General features: G+C 50.7%; 1 protein-coding gene across 2 annotated transcripts in view; it reads left to right on the top strand.

The window, feature by feature from the left end:
* RASSF5 (Ras association domain family member 5) overlaps window positions 1-17,734 on the top strand; it is a 71,134-nt gene that overhangs the window by 27,945 nt on the left and 25,455 nt on the right. The window contains exon 1 of one of the 2 annotated variants that reach the window (XM_059995773.1): window positions 14,089-14,519. The exons of the other annotated variant lie outside the window; for it this stretch is intronic. Coding sequence (XP_059851756.1) covers window positions 14,400-14,519 — 120 coding nt within the window. The 5' untranslated portion in view covers window positions 14,089-14,399. Of the gene's footprint in view, window positions 1-14,088; window positions 14,520-17,734 lie in introns of those variants that run through there. 2 annotated transcript variants of the gene reach the window in all.

Here is a 17,734-nt window from a genome sequence, read left to right as displayed (position 1 = left end):
AAGGCTGTGTTGTCACCTTCTACAGCTCCCTCCTTGGGTTCAATTAATTTGCTAGAGCAGCTCACAGAACTCAAACATTTTACCTACTAGGTGATCAGTTTATTATAAAAGGATCTAACTTAGGAACAGCCAGATGGAAGAGATGCAGAGGGCAAGGTGTGTGGGAGGGACACAGCTTCCATGCCCTCTCCAGGCGCCACGCTCCCTGCACCTCCACGTGTTCGCCAACCCAGAAGCTCTCCAAGCCCCAACTTTTTGGGTTTTTATAGAGGCTTCATGACACAGACATGATTGATTAAATCATTGGCCAGCGGTGACTGATTCATCCTCCAGCCCCTCTCCCCTCCCCAGAGGTCAGGGGGTGGGACTAAAAGTTCCAGTCCTCTCCTGGCAACAAGCCTGCATCCTTAGGTGGCCTCCAAAATCACCTCATTAACATAACAAGAAACACCTCTGTTGCTCTCCTCACTTAGGAAGTTCCAAGGGTTTTAGGAGCTCTGTGCCAGGAAAGAAGACAGAGACCAAATATATATTTCTTATTAAAAAACCACAATATCACACCCCCTCTTCCAGGTGGCTGGGGGGATGGAACAGAATCGGTGACACTATTGAGAAGTGCCACCCCAAGCACAGAGCCTGCTTTGGCCTAGGGCTCCAGCCATAGGTGTGGGTATGGGTAGGGGTAGCGGTGGGGGTCCCAGAGAAAGCTCCTGAGGATCCTCTGAGGCCTCGTAGCCCTGGGGCAGTGGGGATGCTGGGACTGAGGCTTCTCAGCACATCATCCTGCCTGCCAGTCAGCCAGCCAGACCAGATCAACGTCAGAGGGTCTGTGCAAATGTTCTTTCCCTGTGTCAAAGGGCCAGGAAGTTAATGCCCAGAGCAGCTCTTGGTTCTGGGCTTTGCCAAGCCACTTGAACTAGGGCGTGTCTGACCTTTGATGTCGAGGATTTGGGAGGGAGACAGGAGAGCGTTGTTTTTAATTCTTGCATTGATGAAACATTAATTATCTACTATGTGCCAAGCACTGGTAAGAGTGGGGATAATAAATGCTACATCATAGTTCTGGTCCTCAGAGAGCTTACATTCTGGCGGGGAAGGCAGAATACAACCAAATAGTATATAGTGTGATTCATGTTTCAATAAAAGTACGAATGAAGCATTTTGAGTATACGGTGCAATTGTTTCTGTTGGGAGAAATCAGGGAATACTTCCCAGAGGAGGTGACATTTGCTGTAAGCCTTAATGTATTGGTCAGATGTTGCTGGTTAAGGAAGTAAGGAGTGTCCATCCTTACTGTAAGGACATCATCCATTTATTTATTTAACAAATATGTTTTGAATGTAGAGCATGTGCCAGGCCCGGGAATGCCAGGGACTTAGTGATGCAGTAAAGTAGGGGAGCAAGACTTTAATTAAACCCCATGTTTCTGAGAGAAAAGCCCTGGGTGCTGTGAGAGACAACACAGATGCTGAATGACTGGTTATTTCCTCAAGAGAATACAAGTGGGCCTGGGGAATCGGGGTCCAGTCCCAAGTCCCCAGACTAGCCATCCACACGCTTTTTCTGACCATGATGTACATGCTCAACAATGTTCAGTCACCTGGTCCACCCATGGGTGCTGCCGGCCTCCCTGCTGTTCCCCAGGCCTTTTTCTCCCACTGGGAAAGTAGTACTAGAAAGCAAATATGATGTGTATTTTTATAAGAATGTTATTGAATTCATTCTAAAAAATATATTTTTTAAATTCTGTACATCCGAAAGAAACTTGGAGCCGCCCCTCTCCACTGCTCCCGCGCCCCGTGGCCCAGGCCTCGCTGAGCCCTCAGACACCCCGGCCGTGGGGCGGCCTGGGCCATCCGCAGCATGAGAGCGGGCAGGCGGGAGGCATCGTTCCAGCCTCGGGCCCGGCCGCTGCTTCCTGCCCCGGCTCCCAGCATCACGCACATAGCCGTGGAGTTCCACATCCGGCACAACTACCCCTGGAGTAAGCTGCCCGTCAACGTGAGGCAGAGTCTTGGAAATTCACAGAGAGAATATGAGAAGCAGGTTGTCCTGTACACTGTTCGCAGTCAGTTACAATATAGAAATACTTAAACATGTCAAGAAGATGAACCCAAGTACTATGGGGAGCTGTGCAGTCGAGAACATCTCATGCTGTACCCTTGCCATTTATCAGATATGGTAAAGGCCTGAGGATAGCACCATATTATCCTGGGATCATGGATGACATTATGAACAGTGAGAAAAGTTAGGATTCATTGCCCAGTTTTACTGCTGCTGCCTGCCTAAGGCTTCTTGGCATGGGAAGAAACCAGTACATTGATCTGATGAACCCGTGTAGATCATCAAAAATTTTTTTCACAAGGAAAACGGCCCATGATCTTTTACCAGTAAAGCCAATGGAAATTGCCAGAGGCATGCTGAGTGGTGTAGGCTACATATATCACAGAAGATGGCATAAAGATATGCAGTTTGCCTGAGAAATGTGCTATTGATAAGATCATTGATGCAGGCCCTCAACTCTCTGGATCACCAGATTACAATGTAGTACCTAGTTTATATAACACAGGATTTATTTATCTGGATGTGCTAATATCTGATGACAGTTATACAGTAGTTCCTCCTCTTGCAGGTTTTGTAATGAATCGAGTGCAAGGTGATTGTTTTGAAACTCTGTATTTGTTTCCATAGATGAGCATACTAGTATTGCGGGTCTTGCAAATGCACTTGAGATAGACCTATCCCTGGTTAAGGATGCTGTGTCATTTGGGGTACTGCCGATTGGGGTTTGCCCACAAGATAGGACTTCCCTAGCGGTCCAGTGGTTAAGACTCCACGCTGCCAACGCAGGGGGTGCGGGTTCGATCCCTGGTCAGGGAAGTGAGACCCCACATGCTGAGCGGTGCAGCCCAAAGATTTAAAAAAAAAAAAGGACAAGTAATAAATTTGGATCAACTTCGTTCATCGTGGAGGAATGCTCCACCCGTAAACAGAATAAAGTAACTCGTTTATTTAGTATGAGAAAAAAATTATGTACGTCCTCCACACACTTTGGAACTGGAACTGTTTATAACGTAGTCTGAATGTAACCAGACCTCTTGGGAGGGCCTTGCCCTGTCCCGGGTGAGAAAAGGAAGGGAGACAAATCTGACCCCCAAAGCCCTGGTGAAGGATGCAGATTTTTGCTGAAGGTTTTCTTTAGAAGATGGAGGAGGGAAGTTACATAGCACAGCACATAACAACATTTACCAAAAATCTTATTTAAACGACTCTTTATTTTCCCACTTTTCTTTCCCATTGGGAACTTCCAAGTCTCTCTTCTTTCTGTTCCCCTCGAGCCTACCCATCCCCCATCCCAGAGCCCGCTCACCCCACTCCATCCTGCATTTCTCCTTTGGGTCTCTGTTTCTTCCTCTAGAGCAGCAGGTCTCAAATGGGAGGGGGTGATCTTGCCCCCCTCCACCAGGTGGGACCTCTGGCAGTTACTGGGGACAATTTTGGCTGTCACAGCTTGGAGGAGGCTACTGGCACCTAGTGGGCAGAGGCCGGGGATGCTGCTAAACGGCCTCCATTGCACAGAAGAGCCACAGCCCCGCAGCAAAGATTCATCCGGCCCTAAATGTGAGCAGTGCGGAGGTTGAGCAACCCTGCCCTAGAGTGGCTCGGCCAGCTCTCACGGGGGTGGGCGGGAAGGCCCCAGAGCAGGGCCTGGGGTTTGCTGCATGCCTTGTCTCATTCCCAGAATTTCAACAGTGAACAGGTGTTTCCAGATCTGAGTATTTGGAAGCAGAGTGACTCCCTTCCCTCTGCTGGAGAGATGAGTCAACCTTGGAATTTTCTGGCAAGCTAACTCAGGGCTGTGTCTAGAGCAGAACCACCACTGAAATATAGAAGAAGCCAGGAGTCCCTCGTGGGTGCCGCAGAGCAGCACGCCCACCGGCAGCCAGCCTGGAATGGGGTTTGCTCCCGGGCCGGCTGGGTTGGGCTGCAGTGTTTGCCTTGGACAGGCCTGGCTGCATGCTTCAGGCACAGCTGGGACAGGACCTAGCCTTCTGTCAATAAAACCTGGGCCCTGCTCCAGGCTAACTCGCCTTTTTCTAAAAAGCTTGTTTGTGCTGATTTCTGCCTTGGCTCGATTTTCTGTTGCATACCCGGATAGAGCTTTCGTTCACCTTGACCTCGTCACCCGGTCTGAGCTAACCAAATGTGCGAGTGCCGTTTTCAGAGTGGGGGTGGGCATTTGTTGTGGCCCGGGCCCTGGTCAGAGCTCCACTAGTTTGGAGGCGCATGGCTGTTAGGAGGTCTCTCTGCTTTGTTCTTGAAGAAAAAGAAAGTCATTGATCTTCCTCCATCCAGAAGGAACCGCTGTTAGTTAACATTTTTATATTTTCTTCCTGTACGTTCATACATTTTTCAGAACACAGTTGCGATCATCCTGTAGATAAGTGTTTGGCCTCAACCTTTGAAAAGCAGTAATCCCAAGGTTCTGTCTGTCTTCTCTCTGCCATGCCAGACAGAGGTGGGGAGGGAGGAAGGGGAGGGGGTGTGAGGGGGCAGGGATGGGCTCAGAGCCCCAGCTGCACTCACAAGGTGTGTGGTTCGTGCGTGTCTCTCTCAGGTGGAGAAACAGAGGAAGAGTGGATGGAAGTTGCCTATGTTTTTGTCAGTCTCTGCTTGGAGATCTCAGAGGTCTGTGATGTCTGGTTTTTCTCTTGGGCACCCATGCTGACCAGGCAAATCCCCTTCAAGTCTCCCCCAGATCCCTTCAGTTTAAGCCTGTTTCCTAGAGGACATGGTTACCATTGGCTAAAGATCACAAAAGAGCTGCAGTTCTTTTATTTGGGGGCATGCTCCAAAGACGTTATACTTCAGGTGGTCCTAAAGGTGCTCTTATCCTGTCACCCCTGTGATGAAAAAAACTCCCAGTAGCTCCCCAGGGCCCTGGGGATGAAGTGAGACCTCTGCTGGTTTGGTTCAGTCCTTTCCTTGCCTTTGGGGAAGCAGATCCCAAGAGAGGAAGCCCTTGCCCACAGCTGTTGATGTTCATCATAACCCGCTGCAGACCAGGGGGGTCCTGGCAGCTCTGTTCCCCAGGACTTTGGTGCCACTTTTCTTGGTACATGGAATGCACAGATGACAAGACCAAAACGTAAGCACTCGTCCTTCCACTCAGCTCACTTGCAGCCGGGGAATGAATCTTATATCCATCAGGCCCCGATTCCATCCCCTCCTCCTGGCCCTCCAGAACCCAGGAGCAGCATTTAGAAACCAGGCTCCCAGGTCCCCACCTGCCAAGTCCAGGCCCTCCCCCAGCAGTTCCCAAACCTCACTTGGGCACTTTCCACACTTGAGATTCTGGCCATATCAATATGCCACCTATGCTACTGTTTACTTAATATTTCTCTTTACATAGATTTATTTGAGTAAACTTAAACTGTGTTAAAGGAAAAATTTTAAATCCTTCAATCACCATTGATGTACTTAAGATTTTTTTCCTGACACACATTAAATTAATATTTAATCTCTAAAATTAAAAACACAGTATGCCTAAGGACTGTCTCAGATTCCTTCCACGCATAGTTATGGAGCCAGGCATCGTTCTAAAATCTTTTCAGGTGCCCTCAGTGGGAAATGCTGCCTACAGAGGCTGCACTCTGGTCATCTGGTGCCCTGACTACCAGGGCACTGGGTCCAGCCCCTTCCTAAGGGGCACCGTGAGCAGTGGTGAGAGCCGCGGGGGTGCCGGGACGGAAGTTCCAGCCACCAGCACTAAGGCCAAGGTGCTTTACAAAGGAGGGATGGATCTGTATGAACTGACAAGGAATAGTGCCAACAGAGACAAGTCACCCAGTGGTACATGCAGGACAAGCCCATTTGTACTGTGTACATATGTGTGTATGTGTGTATGCGTGTGTGTCTAAATGCAGAGTGAGGGCTGGAGGGCGCCCAGACAACTGTTCGAAGGGATTTCACTTTGGGAGGGGGTGGGAGGTGATGGGTAGAATGAGAGAACTCTCGACTTTTGCTGTTTGCTTCGGGGCTGTTTGAATAACCAGATGCTGTCATGTGTTTCTAGTGTAACATTTCTAAAAGGCAATACATATTTTCTTAAAGAAAAGAAAGAACCCTGGCCTGAGTGACAGGAGAGCTAGGCTCTAATTCAGTTTGTGTAGATGACGATCTTGGCATGTGACTGGGAACAAGCCTCTTAGTTTCTCTGAGCCTCAGGTTTCTCCTCTGAGAAATGCTGGTTGTGTGGCTCCGGTGAGAAGATGTATGTGAAAGCATGTCAGTATCACCGGGTGACATTCCAGGGCCGACTCTGGTGCTTCCAACAGCCTTACTGGATTATTTTTAATCGTGTCACCCTGTGATGGAACCCCTCAGCAGCTTCCTATTACCCTCAAAATCAGTCTAAATCTGGATTAGCACACAAAACCCTTCATGGTCTGGCTCTGCCTACTCTCCACAATCCCAGAAAGATGGATTACTCTCCTGGATATAAAGCCAGGACACTACAGCTTTGTGGTTTGGCGGGTACTTGTTGCTACAAGACTTAACGATTATCCCCTCTTCTGCGGCCTGAGTTATTGCTCTACTCTGTTGATGAAAAGACTCAAGACCCTGTCCCCATTCACCACAGGGACAGACGGCTTCCAGGGTGGGTCAGCCCGGCCTGCTGGTGTTTCAGCCCCACAGGTCAGGTCGCTGCTGCCTTTCTGCCTACGCACCCCACCTCCACCCCTAGCCCACCGCTGTCATTCCTTAGCAGGGCCCCCGCTGGAATCCCCTCCCTCAGCCCCTGCAGCCACTGAGCAGTGACTCAGCTGGAGTGCAGAGCCGAGTTTCCTGGCTTCCAGCCCTGTGCTCCCTCCGCAGCCACACCAGTGTCACCCTACTGGGAGCTCTGCTTTTCCAGAACCCTCCAAAGGAGGAAGCGACTGTGACCGGTCCTGCCCCGGCCCTCCTCCCAACGTCACGGGCTAAACCCAGAACTACCACACGGGGGAGCCAGGGAGCCGGGAGGGGAGAACCTGGGGAACCAGGTCTATCTCTGCAGAGAGGCTGGGGCTTCCTAAGGAATGCTCTTTTTTTTTTTTTTTTCTTTTGCCTTTGAGAGGGTCACTCAATCCTTTCGCGTCCCTTCTCTGTCATGCTGTCTGCAGAAAGAATTGAGCTTATCATGTGGCCTGCGTGAAGAAGCTTACTTACCTTCACTCCTAATATTATGAATTGTAGCAAAGATTTTTCATCTTAAAACAATATAATAATATCATTACTGTTAAGCTAAATGCTTTAAAGTCACAAAAACCAATAAAGCATTACAAGAGGTCTTCTATTTAGCACTCAAAGCCTTCTATCCTGGTTTGCCATTTCTTCCTTTCACCATGATACACTTCTAGTTTGATTTATCATTTCTTTGTGCCTATAAATTCACAACCTTTTCTCCTCTGCACACGGATTCTGATAATGACGCCTAAGTAACACTCTTGATTGATACGTGTACACCTCTCTGGGAATTCTGGTCCCGGGTCTCCTCTGAAATGCTTGATAAAGGTTTATCAAACTGAATTGTGACTGATAACAACAGTAGCTAACATTTGTTGAGGCATACCATGTGTTCTGTCTGCTTGTTTTTTCAATTATTGAGAGAGGGGTGTTGAAATCCCAAATATAATTGGGGATTTGCCAATTTCTCCTTAAAGTTCTATCTTGTATTTTGAAGCTCCATTATTCAGTGCATAAACATTTAACATAATTACATTCTCTTGATTAATTGACACTTTATCATTATGAAATAACCTTCTTTATCCCCGGTAATGTTCTTTGTTCTGAAATCTACTTTGTCTGATGTTAGTATAGCCACTCCAGCTTTCTTTTGATTACCATTAGCGTGATATTTCTTTATCCATTTCTTTACTTTTAGGCTATTTGTGTCTTTATATTTAAAGGGCATTTCTTACAGACAGCACATAGTTGAATCTTGTTTTTCTTAATCCAATTGGATCATCTCTGCCCTTTAATTGGGTTATTTAGCTCATTTGCATTTAATGTGATTATTGATATAATGAGATTTTAAGTCTCTCATCACGCTGTTTGTTTTCTATTTGTCGAATCTGTTCTTTGCTTCCTTTTTCTTTTCTTCCTTCTTTTGGATTAATCAGATACATTTTATGATTCCATTTTATCTCATTTTTTGCCAGCCCATCCTCAGGGGCCAAAGGAAGGAGCTGGTCCCCAGCTGCTCTGCTCCACTCTGGCTATATCTGGGACAGTTGCTCCCCCATCCACAGATTTCCCTCCACGCTCTAGAAGCCAGGAGTGCTGGCCATAGCTATCAGTGATTCGACTCCACTGAACAGCTGCCTCTAACGGGAGCTAAGGCCTCTCTCAGCAGCCCAGGCCAACCCAGGGGAGCGCAGTTCTGATCAGACAGAGGGGAACGGCTTCCCACCAGAAGGCACTTGATATCCTGGCTCCAAGGAGGGACAGAGCTCTAGTACTTATTTCTCGAGAAATCCTTAAGCACTGGAGACATTTCTCCATGCTCCTCACAGCCCCACCCACTCCTTCTATCCTAGCATCAGTAGGTGTCTGAGATGACCTCTGGCTGGCCAGGTTGTCCTGAGGCTCTAAGGAGGCAACAAGGCTCTCTTTCTATGTGTAGTAGTGCAAGAGTTATTCACATGTCTCACGCCTGTGACCACATTGCCCTGGCTACTGGAGGACTGAAGAGGGCCACGCGAGGGATGGGGTTGTTGATCAGAAACATCTTTTATGATTCTCTAGTTTCCCTAAAGGAGGGCAATTAGATGGCAGACTCCGGGTGCCTGACTCAGGCCCAGCATGAGCTCTTCAGGGCTTCTGCTTCTTGGTAGGGGCTGATTTAACTGCCTTTGGTGTTTGTAAGTGTCAGGGCTTTATCGAAGCTGTCAGCCTTGCAGCCAAGTGAGAGAAGTGTGGAGTGGGCTAGAAGCCCCGAGAAAGTGACTCTCCTGTGAGTCAGCCTAAGTCGTGTGCAGCCATGTACCTCTTACAACAAGAAGTCACCTGGAGGGAAATTGAGCTCTGTGCTGTGCACAGCGGTTTAATGCTGTCAAATGCTGCTCTCAGGATGGAGGGTGGCATTCTTAAGATTCACCCCAGAGAGGACATCTGAAAAAGGCTGCTTCTGAGAGGCAAGGTGGGGGAGGTGTGGTCATGGTTGGTGAACGTGTGTCAGGAAGTGGGAGGACACAGGAGGATTTTGACAGGCAGAGGAAACAGCGAGACCACAAGAGGGCAGGGCGGCTGCTGGGAACGTGAATCAAATGTGCGCGGCTGTAAGGAGGGATGCGTGATTGTGGCTGGAGATGGGTATGACCTGTTGGCTGGGCACATGCTGTGAAAGACCTTGAAGGACCCACTCTGGAGTTCAGGATATCGTTGTAGGCACTGGGGCGTCACTGGAGGAGACTGTGATGAAAAATTGTCAGACACAGAAGGCCCTGGGTTTGAAATCTGATTCCACCATTTACTAGCTCTTTGACTTTGGGCAAAATGAGCCACCCTGAGCCTCAGCTTACTCATCTGTAAAATATGTTCTTGCAGGGTTGTAAGGATTAAGAGAGAGAATGAAGTGTGTGAGAGCTCGGTAACTCCAATATAATGTCTAATTTCACATCGTTCCACTGCACTGGCCGTTATGAGAAGGCAGGAACTATGTCTTCTTCAGAACATCCAGTCTAGTGCCTGCCATGTAGAAGGTGCTTAGTAATTATTTGTTGAATAAATGAATAAGCTTGATACTAGGTCGTGAAACTCAGTACTTATTCAATAATTATTAGTTGACATCTGAATGGAAAGGTTTTATGATAGAACAACACTGATCAGATCTTGGTCTAGAAGGGTAACTTTGGCAACAAGGCAGTGAGGAGTTTGGAGGAGGCAGAGATGGGAACAAGGGAAACTACGGGAAGGCTTTGCAATAATCTATGTTGATGGCACTCATCAAGATAGGAAATTCTAGGGCTTCCCTGGTGGCGCAGTGGTTGAGTGGTTGAGAGTCCGCCTGCTGATGCAGGGGACACGGGTTCGTGCCCCAGTCCGGGAAGATCCCACATGCCGCGGAGCGGCTGGGCCCGTGAGCTGTGGCCGCTGAGCCTGCGCGTCCGGAGCCTGTGCTCCGCAATGGGAGAGGCCACAACAGTGAGAGGCCCGCGTACTGCAAAAAAAAAAAAAGATAGGAAATTCTAAAGGAGGGGGGAGCAGGTGGAGGGCGAGGCAGGGAATGTCAGCTCAATTTGGACCTGTTGAGAGTGAGGCTCTAGCGGGGAGAGTTGGGTACCCAGCGAGCTGCTACAGGTATTCATCTGGAGCTACCTGGAAGAGAGAGAATTATGAGACATGTGTGTAAAGTACAGTTGATACCATTGGCCTAGGTGAGACTAAGCTTCCAGGGAGAGCACGGGCACATGGAGGGGGGTGGAGAAAACAGTCAATGGCTGAACTCTGGAAACCCCCAGTGAGCCAAAGGGAAGACAGGGTCGTAGGAAGACTGAGAAAGTAGCTCCTGACTTGTTTGTGTCGGACTGCGATTTCAGGCAATATGGCTAGTCTGAGAGCACCCAGGATAGATGCTTCATACTCTGCAGAGCCTTCAACAGCTTGGGGTCTGGAGTCAGACCAGCCGGGCTGATTCAGCTCCACCATGAGCTAGCATGTCTGACTATGTGCAAGTTACTTAACCTGCCAGAACCTCCTCTTCCATTCTGTAAAACAGAGATAATAACTGTAGCTTCCTTGTTGGTATGCTGTAGGGATTAAATGAGATGAAGCACATAAAGTTACTGGGACAGCGCCTGCACAAGGCGGCTAATGATGATTTCAAAACAGCTTTCGGGGAAGGGTGGGCCCCTCACCCCATTTTCAGCCTCTGAATATGTGGGTCGGTCATGAAGCCCCCAATCTGATATCTGGACTCCTCGGTTGCTCAGATGAGGAGACCTGAGGTCCAAAGTTGCTCACGATCCCACAGCAAGCTGGAGTTGGAGCTGGGCCTAGAATACCAGCTCCCGGCTTCCATTTTTGTACCACAGCTTTTCTGGAACACAGACCCACAGGGTGGATTTAACAAGGGGATCTGGCTACGTGTCAGGATGGCATTTGAGAGAGGAAGACAGCTTAAAATAATGTCTTTCATCATCTGACGCTCTGAGACAGGGAAGTCGCCCATCTACCATTTCAGTGGGGCTTTCTGAAACCCACCCCGCAACCATGATGCCATGGCTTTGCGGCTCCGCATGCTGCATCTTCAGGTCAAGACTCCTCTTCCTGGGACCAGGGACAAGAACAGCCAGTTCCTGTCCTTGTGCGTTCACTTCCAGAGCCTTGAAAGGCTGTTGCCCAGGCTCTTCTGCCACCTTCCGTCCTTCCCTGGTCAGGTTACCACTACTGCTGATTATTCATGGGGAAGAGGTACAGACAGAGTCACTGGACACTGAAAAGAATCCAGTCTTCCTCCTTTTGGGACTGTGGAGCTTCTATCTGGATTTTTCCTCCTGGAGGCTGGCCAACTTATTGTATCGTATGTGATCTTTGCCGGGTTCAGAAGCATCCCAGGGTCCTCACCAGCACAGTCTCCCTTTTGCTGGTGTCTTACACGTGGCTTCCTTCCAAGCCTAGACTCACGACAGGTGGAGTGGGGGTAGAGACAGAGACACCCACTAGGCTTTGAGAGTATGTAATGAGCTGTGATGGAACAGGCTGCTTCCCTCAGTTTCCTCATCTGTAAAATGGGAGTAGAATCTGCTCTCAAGGTTGTAGAGCAACCTAAGTGATGAGGTAAAAGGGCTTTGAAAAGCTCTATTCAGATGTCAACTTTCATAATATTTGGACTGGCAGGGAGCGGCACCCTAAAAGAATGCAGTGTCACTTAGACCTTTCCTTAAGTAGGTCTGGCATCTAGTGTGCTGCTCACAAGGAGAGACTCACGCTGACTCCTGGGGTGCTTTGGCTTGCGGCTCACAATGCTTGTTATTAGCTGTATTTTAAGATTGTACATTTAAAATGTGTGGCACTGGAGCTGCTCTGCAGAGGTCCCTGTGTGGCTCCAAGGACACAGCGTGGCCAGAGAATCTGGGGCCTGCTTTTTTTTTAAATATTGGATTCCCAGTGAGCAAGGAGGTCCTTTTATAAAGAAACGTGCGTTCCCTCCCTGGCTGAACAAAGCAGGTAGGCTGTTACCGATGGCCCAAGGGTCACGCAGGTCCCCCCCCCCCCCCCCGCAGCATTCATCATTCTGGCATTGGCCTTGGGGTGCTGCTGAGGCCAAAACCTTTGCCTGGACCACAGTTTCTGGGGTAACCCCCCCAAAAAAAACCAGCCTTTAAAATATTCATTTGAAGAAAAGATTGCTCTAGACAAAGCCAAAACCTACTTCCAACCCCAGTAATGTGAGTTCTTCCCTGGAAACACCCCGTAGCTCACCTCAGCCCCCACCCCCAGCCGTTTACCTCCACTTATCTCCCTGCCAAGGTATCTCCTAGCTACCAGTATTGACCGTTCTCCGGAGCTGAGGCTGGTCAGCGGGCTGGGGCGCTGGCTCTCAGCTAGCTCGTGTTCGTGCCTGCCAGGCACTCACTGGCTTCTGGAAAAAAAGACTGTGTGGGAGGATGGAGCCAAATTGGGCTGCAGTTTGAAACCATCCTGAGAGCTGACAGATTTGACTAAGATGGGGGAGGAAGAGGGTTCCTCACAAAAGTAGCCAGAGCTTAAAATGGAGTTGGCAGCTTGCAGTCTGGGGGTGAGTCTAGCCCTCCACCCAGCTTGTGCCCCAGGACTGGATTGTTTCAGAACTACAGGAGACACAGACTTGGAGAAAGTCCTGATAACCCCTGTCAGCCACTCTCTGGGGTGCTCCCAGGGTCCCTCTGGGGTCCCCAGGCCATCAGACTCCACAAGCATGGTGCCCCTGGCATTGCCAGGCTCTGAAGGCTTGTTTTTTTTTCCTGAGACTCCAAGCCCCACTCTGTTGAAAGATGTCAGCACGCACACCAAATCAGTGCCATCCCTGCTGAGAGACTGTACATCACAGTGGCTAGAAGCACAGGCCCTAGAATTGCACACACCTGGTTCTGAGTCCCAGAACACGCGTAGGAACACGCGTCCTACGCGTGTCTATCTCAAGGCTGTTGGGAAAGTTAAGTGACAGACTGCATGTAAATCACCAGGCATAGGCTGTAACTACTGTGGATGAAGGATCTGAAGGATTCAGCCCGTCAAGGGAGGTGTTCCTTCATCCAGTCTGATGGAGAAATGTAATGGAGCTGTCCTTGATGGGAATCACAAGATCTAGCAAAGACCCCTCTTGGCCAGACCACCAGGAAGATGGACCAATAACCTGGGTGGTGTCTGCAGGCTCCTTTATCAACCTGAGGCTTCCTGAAGGCCAAGTTCCCTGTGTGGGTGGAAGGGCCTGCTTGCTCTGCAGTTTGCCATAACTTTGCATATGATTTGCATATGCTTTGGGGGGCCCCTGCCGTTTCTTCTGGCATTTGCGAGTTAAAATATTGCTGCTTCTCCAGACAGGCCCAATATTGATTTTCTTCTAATGCAGTCACTTCTCTAACCACTCTGATTGACCTGGTTCCTTCACCCAGTGAATGGGGAATGAGAGGGTTGAGGTGCGGCATGGATGGGGGGAAGGGAGGAGGGACACTGTCGACCTTAGAGCACGTGCTACTTCTGAACCTGAGCCATCCTGGGCGATGAGAATGAGCTGCTTCCAGAAGGATGAAGAAAGGAGAGAGGGAATTTTCTCCCTCGGGTCCATCCTAGTCTGTTCCTGCCCTGCATCCCTAATCTGACTCGTGATGCCCTAGGTCCACTTGCCAAAGTGGTCCAGGGGCAGGGTGGGGAGGCGCAGGCCTGGGGCGGGAGGAGGGGGAGGGGCGCCGCGACAGCCAGCGGCTTTGAGGAACCTTGCGAGAGGAAGTGGCTTCCGAACTCCTCTGCGTGCAGTGAGAGAGAGGGGCAGGAAAGGCGCGGGAGGCGGGGGAGGTGTCGAGTTGGCGCTCGGCGCACGGGGCGGAGGGGGGAGCCGGCGAGGAGGGGCTGAAACCGCAGATGACTAGTGAGTTGGAGAGCGAGGTGAGCGCAGCGGGGTCCAGGTCCGACCCCCGTGCTGGCAGCCGCTGGGGAACAGGTTACCCCGCCGCCCGAGCCACTCGGGCCCCAGTGTAAAAAACCGAGGCAGCCGGCTCCGGGTCTGCCCGGCCCGATAACGGACTCGCTCCCCGGCGGGGCTAGAAGCTCACGCCGCGGCCGCCTGGGGAGAGATCCCCACCTCCCTCCGCCGCATCCCGAGAGCCTGGCCCCATCAGATGCGCCCGCTGCCTCCGGCCGGAGCTCCGGGCTAGATGACAGTGGACAGCAGCATGAGCAGTGGGTACTGCAGCCTGGAGGAGGAACTGGAGGATTGCTTCTTCACTGCCAAGACCACCTTTTTCAGGAATGTGCAGAGCAAACATCCTTGGAAGGTAAACTTAATAATACGAGAGACTTTCATTGTGGGGAAATAACCTCTGTGGTCTAGAAGGGAAATCTTGCACCTGGCAAACAGGCAGTCATGTCTTACGGGCGTGGGTGGGCAGTTGCCCTGCGCACCCTCTTGAACTTGTTGGCCGAGGAGACCACGGGTTGGATCTGGAGCCCTTTGGGGGCCACCGGCAAATGCTCCTTTCGGCATTTCTTGTCCCTGGACCTTTTCAAAATGGCTCTCTAGGATTTGGGGACAGCGCTTGGCTGGTGGTTCGGGGACATGCTCACCTGTGCCTGGGAGGGTGACCTTCCCCCAAATGCGAGCTTTGAATCTCTCGATGGCAAATGGGTGGCACCCAGTCCCTCATTAAGATAATCATTAACAGGTTGAGACTTCCGTATTGCAAATGGCCAGAAACCATCTTAAAACACAGTCCCGCAACTTTGCAGAAGTCTAGGGTGTTTTTAGAAGCAAACTAAAACTTCCCTCCTAGGTCACTGTCCTACTACCATTTTGACTTCCTGGGTTAGTTGGGGATAGCCTAAAGGAGTTTGCATGTGTTCCCTAATGGGGCTGTATGTGCTAGACACCCAGCTTGCCTGAGTCCCCTGGCCTCGCCCTCCCAGTGCGGCTGCGTATCTGCCACATACTTGGTGGGAGTGGTGGTAGAGCTCCGTTTATTTATTTGTTTTGTTATTTAGCTGAGAGGGCTCCAGGCCAGGTCCTTGCCTAAAAGGGCCTGTTTGTAGACTGAAGTGAGCGGTTAACTTTCACAGGTGTGTGCAGGCTCATCAATAATTTAGCAGTCCCACACTGAGTAGAACTAACCAAAAACTTCCCCAGGCCTGACTCTGGGGCCTCCGTGGTTAATAATTCATGTTGCCCGTAGGGCCCGCATTGGCTGGGGTCTGACCTTCAAATAAATGCCCTGGACTTTTCAATTGCGAGAGGACGCCCAAGAATCAGAAGAGAGGTTTTGATTTTAGTGTTTGAAGGATCAACTAAAACAGGCTCTGGAACCAGCACCTGTGTTCTGGGGCACCCCTTCGAGAAGCTGCACTTGTTCTCAAGGACTGGGGGCTGGGGTAAGGAGGCCTCATGCAGAAAGCATGGCTGCAGAGTGAGGTGTCCAGCTCTCTCTTGGAGTTCCTGCCTCATTGTGAAGACCCCCTCCCACCCCACCCCCACGCATACACATACACATAAGGGCACTCCAGCTCTCTGGGGTCTTTATTTAGACCAGTGGTTCTGCACCTTAGCTGCACACTGGAATTACCTGCAGAGCCTTAGAAAATGTGGATACTTGGGTCCCACAGCAGGGGAGTCTGATTTCCTTGGTCTGGAGTGAAGCCTGGGCATGGAGATTTTGAAAAGCTCCCCAGGTACTTCTGAGATGCAACTGAGGTTGAGAACCATTGCTCTAGAGAGTTTTGCTGCTGCCTGGGAAGGAAATGGTTCCTGTTTTTAGAACAAAGTTTAGCTGCTGCCCTCACTGCTCGCCAGGCTGTAAGCCCTCGGTCCCAGAAGCTGGGTTTTTTGCATGATTGGGTAGAGGAAGGGGCACTGCAAAGCTGAGGTTTCTTTCGGTTGGCAAATGAAAAAGGTATCTGTTTCAGATATTTCTTGGGAGAAACAGAGATATTTGTCAATAAGATATGCTGGGGTGGGGTGGCAGCGGGAGAGGTGACTTGTTCCTTGGTCCAGAGAGCCTCCTCTCTTCACTGTCCCCCCAGATCCCCCTGCAAGCATCACTCCTGAAGATACACCTTCGGTTTGGCACACACATCAACTCTACTTTGTCTGGTTCTTGAATTCATTGCATGTCTTGAGGCCTCTGCATAGCCCCCTACCTCATTTTGCCCAAGTCTATAAGCCCTCAGAGGGCGAGAATCCCTTCTAAGAAACGGGTTTTGTTGAACCCCACACAGGGTGATAAGGATAAATGCTTCAAAGGACAGAGAGGTGGCCATGGCCCCTCTTATCCCCGGCCTCTGCCTGGCTGCAGTGTGAGAAGAGTCTTGACGGAGGTTCAGAACTGCTGTCGGGGACTGTCTTTCTCAGCACCAGACTTGCCATGTGCACAGCCTTCTCCGGGGGTGCAGGGCTGCCTCTCATCGGGGAGCACGCACTGGGGCGGCCCCCGGCTGTGACGGGGTGCGTGTGGCTGACTCAGGAGCTGGCGAGCTTCATCCACATATTTCAGTCTCTGGTCCGTCTGGGTGTTTTCCAGCCTTTAATAACATTTTAGCTCTCTCTTCTCCCTTGCAGCCACTTCTGGAAAGGGTTTCAGAGAGATCTGCCATCTCCTGACCCCATTCTGACCCCTAACATTGCTTTTTTCCTACCCAAAGAGAGATCGCATATGAGCTCCTAGGAGAATTTCTCCTTCCTGTCTCCAAGGAAAGGCGTTTATGTGCTTCCCGGTCGCCGAGAGACTGAGGGCCGCATTCAGGAAAGGCCAAGCCAGCTTCTATAATTAGCCTTGTCAGAACAACCTGTATCTGCTGCCTGCGCGCCCCTGGCTGGCGCAGAGCTGCGGGGAGCCTCCTGCTGTTCTAGGAGCCTTCCCTGGCCTGGCCTCCGAGGAGCCCAGGAGGCCTCTCACCAGCCCCTTGGGCAGGATGTGGGAGGGTGGGGAAGGGTCCTCATTCACAGAGAGGAGTCCCTGAAGAGAGGCAGCAGCAGAGGAAGTGGGCCTAGGCCCTGGGCCCCAGCTTGTTCTCTCCTTTCAGAAAACAGCTGCTTCCTGGGGCCCAGGGCCTTCTCTGAGAGGGGCAGAGAGACCCAGTTTTCAGTCTTCGCTTCAGGGGGCTGAGGTGGGGCCCTCCGGGGACTTCCCCCTTGGCTGCTGGGCACGATTAGATTGCTCACCCGGGGTCACGTGTCCAAATGGGGCTCTTGGTGGCTTGGGGGAAGCCCAACCTGTGTGCTCAGAGATGCAGCCCAAGCTGCTCTCAGGAAAGTGCACACACGGTCACTCAGTCCAAGACACTGGAGTTGGGTCGGGGTGGGGGGGTCATTCGAGGTCACACAGAAAGTTCATGACGGACCCAGGGTTAGAACCTACATCTCTCATCTCCCAGCCCAGAGGTTTTTCTGTTTTAGTCCCACAAAGGGCAGGTTTTGGTGATGTGTGGGTCTGGTGACTGGGACCTCTGGGCATCCCTGCCAGCTGCTCCTTTGTTCCTGTCTGGGATCTGACTCTGGAAGTGA

The sequence above is a fragment of the Delphinus delphis genome, chromosome 1 (genome assembly GCF_949987515.2).
Source record: "Delphinus delphis chromosome 1, mDelDel1.2, whole genome shotgun sequence".
In the NCBI taxonomy this organism is placed as follows: domain Eukaryota; kingdom Metazoa; phylum Chordata; class Mammalia; order Artiodactyla; family Delphinidae; genus Delphinus; species Delphinus delphis.
This window is presented reverse-complemented; position numbering and strand designations above follow the sequence as displayed.